Source organism: Cimex lectularius, unplaced genomic scaffold, assembly GCF_000648675.2.
Source record: "Cimex lectularius strain Harlan isolate CLEC.00 unplaced genomic scaffold, Clec_2.1 scaffold49, whole genome shotgun sequence".
Lineage (NCBI taxonomy): Eukaryota > Metazoa > Arthropoda > Insecta > Hemiptera > Cimicidae > Cimex > Cimex lectularius.
Genome location: NW_019392644.1, coordinates 82,707 through 93,494, shown reverse-complemented (window position 1 = coordinate 93,494; position 10,788 = coordinate 82,707). Strand labels below are relative to the sequence as shown.

At 31.9% G+C, this 10,788-nt stretch overlaps 2 protein-coding genes across 2 annotated transcripts; one reads left to right on the top strand and one right to left on the bottom strand.

Annotated features, from left to right (window-relative positions):
- The first annotated feature begins 557 nt into the window (after window positions 1-557).
- On the top strand, window positions 558-3,484 carry LOC106670071 (GTPase HRas). Its single transcript, XM_014400076.2, has one exon. It carries the CDS (start codon window positions 1,090-1,092, stop codon window positions 1,657-1,659), a length of 570 nt encoding a protein of 189 aa, XP_014255562.1. The 5' UTR covers window positions 558-1,089; the 3' UTR covers window positions 1,660-3,484.
- A 2,277-nt stretch (window positions 3,485-5,761) lies between these two features.
- Window positions 5,762-10,112, bottom strand: LOC106670070. The gene is made up of 2 exons (XM_014400075.2): window positions 9,883-10,112; window positions 5,762-6,428 (listed from the first exon to the last, which is right to left on the bottom strand). Exons 1-2 carry the CDS (start codon window positions 10,095-10,097, stop codon window positions 5,864-5,866), a joined length of 780 nt encoding a protein of 259 aa, XP_014255561.1. The 5' UTR covers window positions 10,098-10,112; the 3' UTR covers window positions 5,762-5,863.
- Window positions 10,113-10,788: the final 676 nt, after the last annotated feature.

Below are 10,788 nucleotides of genomic sequence, written 5' to 3'. Positions count from 1 at the left end.
TAAGTTTAAATGATATAAGGATTTTTTTAACCAATTTGGCAATAATAATAATAATGAAATGTTAGGGCGTTGTGCATAATGCACGTGTAGACTGTAGACTGTTCTAAAAATCCACTATGATCAGTTGAGAATCATAGATTTTCCTAGAATTCTAGATTTTTATGATGAGTGAAAAATCCTCAGTAAGTTAAACATAAGTTGAAATGATATAAGGATTTTTTTAAACCAATTTGGCAATAATAATAATAATGAAATGTCAGGGCGTTGTGAATAATGCACGTGTAGACTGTAGACTGTAGAGTAGACTGTTCTAAAAATCCTCTATGATCATAGTTGAGAATCATGGATTTTCCTAGAATTCCACACTAAATGCGCTTCATGCTAACGAAGATGACTCACTGTTTAAATAAGTGAAATGAGTCACGAACGTTGTTTCGTTCAAAATTAATAGGATATTTTCCGAGTGAATCGAATTTATAAAGGAAAATCTGCTTGATCTTATTGACGTGGCGGTGTCGTTCCCTCCCCTGGTTCGTCTCCTCATTTTCCGAGAAGGTCGAGTTTTCCAGGAGGTCGTTAGTGAAAAAGCGTCGTTTTGAAGTTGAGCGGGAGAAGTGGCGAGCGGCGGACTAGTGAAAGTCCAAATCAATGTTAAAGTCACCATTGAAAATTACAGACGATTAATAGTGGTAAAAGGCTCGAATTTCCTGATTTTCCGCAAATCGTTCGTCTCCTCGAGTTTCGGGTCGTTTTGAACGGAGACGGAATATTTTCACGGAGCCCTCTCGCCGTGCCGTTCGTGAGTGTGTGTGTGTGCTCTGACGGGAGTAGTTGGTAAATCTGATTTTTGTTGTAGTGTTAGGGTTACTCATTTTAATAACAAATAATTTATGTAGTAACGGTGCCCGGAGTGTCCGAGAGAGAAAAGTGTTCGGTGGAAAACGTGAAAGAAAGGACGATCCTTCAGTTGTCGGTTCGAAATATGGATCGGATTTAACCCCAGGGGAAGTGGAATAAAAAGGCACAATCACGTTCTCGTTAGGCGAAGTCGTGTATTCTCTGTGGAGTAGGTGTGTGCTTCAATCGGCAATGACTGAGTACAAATTGGTGGTGGTCGGGGCCGGAGGGGTCGGTAAGAGCGCCCTTACCATCCAACTGATCCAAAACCACTTTGTGGACGAGTACGACCCGACGATAGAGGACTCGTATCGGAAGCAAGTGGTGATCGACGGTGAGACGTGCCTTCTCGACATTCTCGACACCGCCGGCCAGGAGGAGTACAGTGCCATGAGGGATCAGTACATGAGGACCGGCGAGGGGTTCCTGCTCGTCTTCGCCGTCAACAGCGTCAAGTCCTTCGAAGACATAGGTATGTACAGGGAGCAGATCAAACGGGTCAAAGACGCCGAAGAAGTGCCGATGGTGCTCGTAGGCAACAAGTGCGACTTGCCCGTATGGGCGGTAGACATGAACCAGGCTAGGGAGATCGCCAAACAGTACGCGATACCGTTCGTCGAGACGTCGGCAAAGACGAGGATGGGCGTCGACGACGCTTTCTACACCCTCGTCAGAGAGATCAGGAAGGACAAGGAGCTGAGGGGAAAGCAGAAGGGCAAAGGGCCCAACAAGAACAGAAAGAAACGCTGCTGGATTCTGTAGGCCATCCTCATCCGCATCCTCATACTCCCTTTCACACCGAATACGCATCGTTTTGAAACTTTTTATCAGACCAGTGATGGCAAAGGAACTCATATGTCGCTGAACAAATCCATCGGCGGGGCTGACTTGTGATAACCCATCTTCACACAATCACCCTTCCTTCCACAAGAACACTTTTTCTTTTTTTAATTTTTTTTTTAATTTACCCTCATCAGTTATTTAGCTTTCAACAATTTTCCTTTGCTTCCTCTCTGTTTATTTTACCTATTATTAATATTATTTCAAATAAAACGTGTTAACACTTTAAAATCGACCACTTTTTCATCTATTGGCAAGGTCAGCTTACCAAACCCGACAGGAATGTTTCCACCAGATACGACGTTGTTCGGCTTTTCCTTTGTTTTCAAACGTTTCGAATGCCGCTAAAGCAATTCATTTCGTCTTTCAAATCAGAGAAGACAGGGGATTCAATTTTAACCAATTTTTTTATAACAATCTCTTGTCATTAATGTTTTCTGTTAAATATATGTGTATTACCTTAAAATTGACATTTGGCTGACTGAAAGCTAAGAACCTCGGAGAAAAGAACTTTCGGACATGAGAAAGACAGCGTCGATTCGACCGATCGAGCTTTCTTTTAAATAAACTTCTTATTAATACGATTAATTGTAATTAATTTTAAACTTTCCGATATTATGTAATTGTCGATACGACAGTGCATCATGTTGTTATACAAGCGATCAAATGAACCTCTAGAAGAATCTGTTTGCTTGAATATTGTTCAACATATGACATAATGATGTTAAATCAATCAATTTAAGTCTTTTGATACAGAGGGTATAAAACTTGTTGACTTTTAAGCATGCTAAGTTGAAGCTGTTTTGTCATATTTTCAAAATAAGAGAATACTTGTTTTGTAGATAAGTGATACATTTTTCATTCATCAATGAAAATCAAAAGTGCACTTGTCTCTTTTTTATATATATATTATAAATTAATTTAATTTCTGTAATAAATTTGTTGTAAAATGAAGTTTAAATGCCAAGTTTACATTTTTGTTGTCATATCTTCAATAAGGAGTATAATATGTGTACAAATGTTCTTTTCTTGTTTCACATTGTTAACCAGAAATCATTTTTAAGGGTATTATCTAAATATATACAAAAAAAAGTTACATGTGTTTAATTGTATAAACACAAAAAACTTGTTTACGCCAAATTCCTTGTCCTCTCTGATATTTCGAGTTTAATTATTTTGAGTATTACAAATTCGGAAATAGCCAAATTGTCTTAATTAATCTGTAGCTCGGTCATTTATGATCATTGTCTTGTTCCTCTGGTTTTGTCTGGCACATTTCACCAAATTTTTACATCGTCCATCTATAAATTTGTTAAATTTGAGACGACCAGTGAGAGCAGGCTAGCTACAGGTTCATTACCTCGCAAACCACACGACAATGTTTCACAATTTGGATTAATTAAGCTTTAAAAAAAACTTAGATCAAGAAGAACCAAATTCTTAAATACATATAAAATTTTAATAATTGTATTCACAGTTGTACTAATCTTCCATTTTTGAAAGTACGTTAGTTACTCCTCTTTCTGTTGTACTTTATCAAGAAAAGAAATTCTCTTTCCTCCATTTCTTAAGAAGATAACCTATAACTGAAACAATATCGACCTTTTGTATTTTTAACGACTTTTATGTTTATATAAGAGAACCATGACATTGTATTAATCATAACCAGAAATTTTAACTTACGACAAAAATCTGAAAATTTATTACAAACCTGTTTTTAAAAACGAACTTTTTTTCTTCTTTAAAATTTTTTGGGCCGAGTCTTTTTTTTCCACGATGAAGCACAACGGTTTAAGGTCTGGATTAACATTTTGTATTGTCGAAGAATGCTCAAATTAAAATTTAAACAAAAAAAAGCCTCGGTTTAAAAAATAAAAAAAAAAATTTTAAAGTCTGGTTAATTTGCTTAAGTAGTTTTTTTTTAAAGAGAAAAAATATATCATTTAATTACCAAAATCTTATCAATTTGTAAATAAAAGAAATTAATAATAAAATGATTAATGGTTAAAATAAAAACTGCTGTGGTAGTTGAATCTCAGTGGATTTTATCTTTAAAAGGAAACTTTCATTGCCTTTACCCTCTATCGGCTTTATTATTTTTATTGTAAAAAAAAAAAAAAAATTAAATAATAACCAAAAAACCTATTAACCACAGTTTAAAAAACTAACAAATAAATTTGTAAATATTGTACTTTATGATCATATTAAGAAAACATTGATTTTTTTTTCTTTTTGTTAATGAAAGTTATTTTCTGTTGTATTCTTTTAGTTTTTAAGGAAATTGGCAGATCTTGGGCAAAACGAAAATGCCCTGATTAACTAAGACAAAAAAAAATTATCCAATTAAAATATTTTCAATGAGTGAATAATTTCATTTTTCTTGACTTTTACTTTAATAATTTTATTCTTAATATTATTAGTTTAATTATGTAATTTGTATCTTTTTAATTATTATATTTGTGAAAAAAATAAGCTTGCTTTATTTTAATTTAAAATTTATTACTTGATTTTTTTTTTTAAGAATGGACAAATCTGTAATTTTCTTAAATGATTCGCACATTTACATTTGTAACAGAAGTATATAAACTAAAGTTACGGCAAATTGTTGTATATAATGTTATAGCTGTATGATTATATATTTGTCTTATTGTTTACAAGTTTGAAATAGGTAAAATATTTCAATAAATTTATGATGTTAAAATGTTCACTTTTTCTTTTACCCTTCTTGCAAACAAAACAGCATTAAAAGCAGCATGCATAACAATGAAAATCGTGGCACACCAGTAGTGTCATTTCTCAACACTTTTAAATTGTGTTAATTTGAAAAATTAAAAAGTAAATGAAAAGTACAATAATTTTTTTTTATTTCAGTTCATACAGATAGTTCAGTGTTTTTAAACCTATGATGTTAAAATGTTCACTTTTTCTATTACCCTTCTTGCAAACAAAACATTAAAAACAGCATGCATAACATTGAAAATCGTGGCACTCCAGTAGGGTCATTTCTCAACACTCTGAAATTGTATTAATTTAAAAAATTAAAAAGTAAGTGAAAAGTACAAAGTAAAGTTTGGTTTTTTTAACCCATATGTCAAGTTCAAATGGGCTGATGGATTTGAACCCAGGACTTTTAACTTATATTGATGACTAGAAGAGTTGGATTGTTCTAACAGTTTCTTTAAATTAACTATTTTATCAGTATACTCACTTCACACATTTTTTCTCAATATAATTTAAATTCGGGTTTTGCCACTTCCTTTAAAAATAATAAGTGCATTTTTTTAAAAATAATTAATACAAGATAAACTTTATCATCGTTGCTGTAGTTAGCGCAATTCTTTGTTATAAAACTAGTAAATTATAATATGAGAATTTAAGATGGACCAAATGGTAACAAAAAGACATCATGTATTAAAATCTTCCAATATATTTTATTTCAAAGTTATCATTTACCAATTAGACTAGTGCTATATTATCATGCAAGACCATTAATTTTTTTTTAATAAATTCTTTTACAACACTTGGATTTAGGAACATTTTTATTATTATTATTAAATAGAAGTAATATTATATGAATACAATTGTTATTTTTTTTTTCAAGGTATAATAGGTTATAAAATTATAAATGAATATTAACACAGAAAAACTGTCACACTCAACATGATAAAATGATATGTATTTGTACATTTAATTGAAACCAAACTTAAAAGCATAAAAGGTATTGTGAATTAATGTCTGTACCCTTATTATAAACACATAACTAACTTAAAATATTTACAAAAGCATTACATATTTGTTAAAGAAAATGTTATACACATTTTTTTTTGTTTTTTTTTTTAAGAATTATTAATACTAACTTTGAAATGGCAGGTATTGGCAAATGGAAAACTTTTCATACACAAAAATAAAAAAAATGAAACATTTTAAAAAACGAACCATTTATTGCTTTATATGACCTTTGCTGAATTGGAATTTCAAAAATATGGTCGTAAAAATGAATTTTGGCCTCTCTTATAATTTTAAATTTGTATATAAAGGCATCAGATCAGCAGTACATATAAAACTGTTAATATAAATATCTATCCCCAGTAAAGATACATATATAATTTATAACCCCTATGTAGTTTTAGAGACTGCCGTTTTGAGATGCACCCAAGCCTTTTTTCTGTATGGCGATGGTAACAGCTTCTGACAGGATATCAGCTTCAAGAGATGATTTTAAAGAAGTGGACGGATCATCTTCCACGATAAAATTATTTCTCTGATGAAAGGGAATGTTTTCGGGCAGAGGACGATTGTGCCGTTTTTGAGTGCAAGAACAAGGTTTTTGAAGGCCGTGGCTTCTAATCGCCATTCTGACAGCTTCGTCTTCTAGGTAGCATTCGTCGTGAATTAGGTTTTCAATTTCAGGAAGTGGAAAGCCGACCTCTTCGATCATACTGTTGATTGTATTATCAAAAAGCGCCTTTGCCATCTGCTGGGTGTGCCATTCGATGAAAGAGACATTCCTTCTGAGAGGCCTGTCAGCCTCTGATAAATTACTTAAGGCGGAACATTGCCCTTCTTCGACACCCTCTTCCTCTTGCTTCAATTGGTAACTTCCATGGAATTTTAATATATGCCTCGGCTTTTTGAATGGAAGCTCACTCCCATCAATATGTTTAGATGTTGATGCCCCATTTTCTGACATCCTGAAAATAACCAAAAACACATAAATCTCATTGAATATATTTTACACAAAGTAATATATAAAAAATAATAAAAATAAAAATACCATGGCATAAATTTACAATGCATTATCTATTTATCACATTAAAAAAAATCAAAGTATTTTATTTATGAGTGAATAAATATTTTTTGTTGAGATGGAATAATCGTTTTAGTTACCAGGTTTGAGCTGTTTTTCATTTGTTAATGTTTTAATACTGTTAACCTACATTTTTCTTTTTATAAAGGATTAGATGTTTACATCAGGTAATACCGACAGAATAAAGCAACAGTTCATAAAAAAAAATGTTTTGAACTGTTCTGTAAATTAACAAATATTTTCTTTCACATGGCCTTAAAACCCATAATTAGTGTATGCAGATTGTATGAATTGTAGCTTGGTACTAGTGCAGCCAAGGCAGCTAGTAAAATTCGCACTGCACGGAACATATACTATACATTTTAATAATGAAAAGTTGATGGTGGGTATCCATGATCCATTTCATCTTTAACCAGATAATACTCAACTTTGTTAAAGTAACATCATAATCATTGAGTTTTCTCGAGTAACCATACAATACTTGCGTTCTCTCAAGTAACCTTATAGTTCTTGAGTTTGCTGAAATAAATTTTTGAAATTGTTAGAAAAGAGAAATTTAAGTAAGTACTATCAATTTTGAATTTCATTGAATTCAAGGGATAGGTTTTTTATTTTTTCTATGAATTTCAAGGTGTAAAAATTATTGCTGTTTTAAATGACAAAAAAAAGTTTTAAGAAGCTAATTTATTGAAATACTCCGACAAACTATTTTTTTATCTTATAATATAAATAAATGATCAATAAATTATCTATTTTCAATAAACTAACTGATAAATAATTAGGTGCTTGAAATTTTTTTTTAAAATCAAAATAACAGCAATAAGAACTTTATGACTTGTTAGAAATTGGTAAAAGAAAACTTCAGTTAAAACTTGGGCAAAGTTCTAAAAACGAGTATATTTTATATTCATGTCAGATCTACTCATCAATGCTTAAGCTTGCTCATAATATGTTACTTAATCATTAAACTCATAATAGTTGGGTTTGCTGAAAAAATTTTTCGAAATTTTTTACAAAATGTCCATACAAAAATGAATGATGTTTATTCATTTACAAAAATAACACATTTACCATAGCACACTATAGAGGAAATCTTGCACTACAATATCCTAACAGTGCTATAATAATATGATTACTAATTAATGTACAATTTTTTATTGTTAAATATATAGAATTTTAAAAAAATGTGCTAAGGGATATAATCAAAAGTTATGTAATAAATATTAAGTAAATAATTACAAACTAATTAATGTATACAATTATTTTTTTAATTTGTTGGATTAGTGAGGAAGGGTCAACAGTGAAGTAGTATAGAAAAACAACTTTTTCATTTTTTTGTGGCGTTTCGACCTTTATTCAGGTCATCTTCAGGGCATAAAGCGTGGTGGTATTCTTGTGGTGTCATACTGGTGTTGTGTGAAATTGTTGTGCTGGCAAAAAAATAATATAGGTGTTTTTCTAAACAACCTCATTCTTAACCACTCCTCACGAATCCAACAAATTATTGTCACTAAAAAAAAAAAAAACCATATACAATAAAAATTCTATATAACAGAATACATTCTGATTGGAATTACCTGTGCCCTTAGCTTCTAGACATTAGAATATGTTTAATATGTCGTACATTCTAAGAGGGATGCGGTAAAAGACGTACAATGGCTTGCATAGATAGTTTGTGGAGGTCTCTATGCTTAGAAAGAAATGTGTGACAAGTTTGTTATTTTCATATATATGCCAGAGCCAATAGGAATATTTGTTTATTTAAATGTTGTATACTTTCATTTATTTTTACTTGAATATGTTTATGATAAGCTAATTAATCAGTAATCTCATAATACTTGAGTATGCTTAAATACCTTGTAATAAATAGGTTTGATGAAGTAATGATACTGCCCATCAAACCTGCTCGTGATAGGCTTCTTAAACAACACCCTCATAATACTTGGGTTGGGGTGTCGATGGTCGTAATGGTTTAAGCGTTGACACAGCGCTCATCACTCTAAGGTAAAGGTCCTGGGTTCGAATGCAGCAGCTTTACAATCGATCCTGATATCCCAACATTACATTACATATGGGATTATTTTTCAAAACCACCGACACCCCGATGGTTGACCTCATGCTGCAAACCCATCGTGATAGACTACTTAATCAGTAACATGTGTGTTTCTTAGTGACCTGTTATTTCATAATTTGTTGGAATTGTGAAGAGCAGTCAAGAATAAGGTAATTTAGAAAAACATCTTTTTCATTTTTTTTGCTGTTTCAACTTTTATTTGACTCAACTTCAGGACCTGGATATACAACACACTTTATGTGAGTTCAAAATACTTGGTTCAAAATTTATATTTACATCTTAAATTGAATTTTTCCTATCAACATATGTTTGGTAATGTACCCAGGCTATGAAGATGACTCGAATAAAGGTCGAAACGTGCGCCAAAAAAATGAAAAAGGTTTTTTTTTCTAAACTACCTTATTCTTCACCGCTCCTCATGACTTCAACAAATTAATCAGTAACCTCATAATACATGGTGAAGAAACAATACTGCCCATTAATACTTAAACCTGCTTGTGATGTTATTTAATACTTTGAAATACATTTTAGAGTAAATGTAGTTTTTATATCCATTCTGGATACAATCAATGCTTGAACATATCCATGATAAGCTGATTAATCATTAACCTCATCATACTCGGGCATGCTTACGGAACCTTGTAATACTTGGTTTGATGAAGTTGCGATACTGCCCATCAATGCTTAAACCTGCTCGTGATAGGCTACTTAATCAATAACCTCTTAATACTTGGTTTGAAGTAATGATACTGTCCATTTAAGAAAGTCCATACCAAGAAGAAATTATAACAATTCGTTTCTAATTAACAATAAAAACAATGAATAAAAAGTGGATCGCTGATATATTTTGATTATTAAACTAGAGCAAATGTTGATTTTTTTTTCACTTGCTTACTTGTTAATCATAAAAGTTAATACTTGAGCGTATCCATTATATGCTGATTAATCAGCAACCTCATATTTGGGTTTCGTACATTATTTTTTCGAAAATTATTACAAAAGGTCCAGTTAAGTTAGAAAGTATAAATTGTAGTTTCTCTGAGAAAATAAATCATTGATTTTTTTTTATGATGAACACAGGGATTTCCCCAGCAAATCCGCACCTTTACCAAACAATCTCCTTGCTCTAATTTAATGGATAACAGTTTAAAAAAAAGATAAGCGAAGAGATCACGCTTGGAATTGGTCCATTATAAATACTAATTCAAAGCCAACGCCCAGATTTTGTGTTATAAACGGGTTGGAATGGTATCGATTCGCTCACCTTCTAAGTGGATTCGAAATCGTAAAGGCGAATTGAGTCCATTTCCGTTTTGAGATCAATGTCGGGAAAACCGACTGTGAAGCCGTTGACAGGTACTTTCCAGAAAGGGCCAAAAGTTGTTGTTGACAGTAAGATAACCCTAGTGCAATTTGTTTCCAAGCTTTAATTGTTAATGAGTGCTCACAGAAAGCGCCACGGGCGAAAGAATTCTTCATCCGACTTCCAAGTACCAAGCGCACCTGCGCCTTACGACTTTGGGGTTTGGAGTGGAACTTCTCGTCCGTTTCGCCAATAACGCAAACTTAGATCGAATACAAAACATTTCTCTAAGAATAAGAAAAATAATACAAATGTTTAACTACATTGTAAAATGCTCGCAGAAATAAAAATCTTAAAATAAAGCGTTTTTCGTTCTGTAAGGCGTTTTCTCAATTCGCCTTCTTAAATTCTAAAAATTACTTCAGGGGAATGCTGTTCAGGAAAAGAAACTTTTAATTGAGCCCAGCAGGGTGAAAATGATTTTACTTAATGCTCAAACTTTTGAAAAATATCTATTATTTCTCAAATCATGACGAAAATTTTTTATTTACAAATATTATACATTGAGGAAAAATATATAATTGGACCAAGTTATAGGAGAGCGTGCTTTATTTTCCTGTATCTGTATCTATTGTCCAAACAATAATTACCTATTTGGCAACTTGTACTGGTACTAGTAGATATTAGGTATTCACATTGATAAAAAAAAAACTTAATGGTTACATATTTAATGTGTTCTAGTACCATCATTTTTTTTAGCATTATGCAGTTCCGATATGCATATTGGGGTGAATCTCTCGTAAGCCTCACATACTCATTTTGCTAGTCACCAGAAGGGGCATCGGTAGTAATTTTCCTGCAATGTAA

Coding starts and splice junctions, on each gene's coding strand:
- LOC106670071 (XM_014400076.2), top strand. CDS start 1,090: ATGACTGAGTACAAATTGGTGGTGGTCGGGGCCGGAGGGGTCGGTAAG.
- LOC106670070 (XM_014400075.2), bottom strand. CDS start 10,097: ATGAAGAATTCTTTCGCCCGTGGCGCTTTCTGTGAGCACTCATTAACA. Junction 6,429..9,882: donor ATTTCGAATCCACTTAGAAG/GTGAGCGAATCG, acceptor GGTTATTTTCAG/GATGTCAGAAAATGGGGCAT.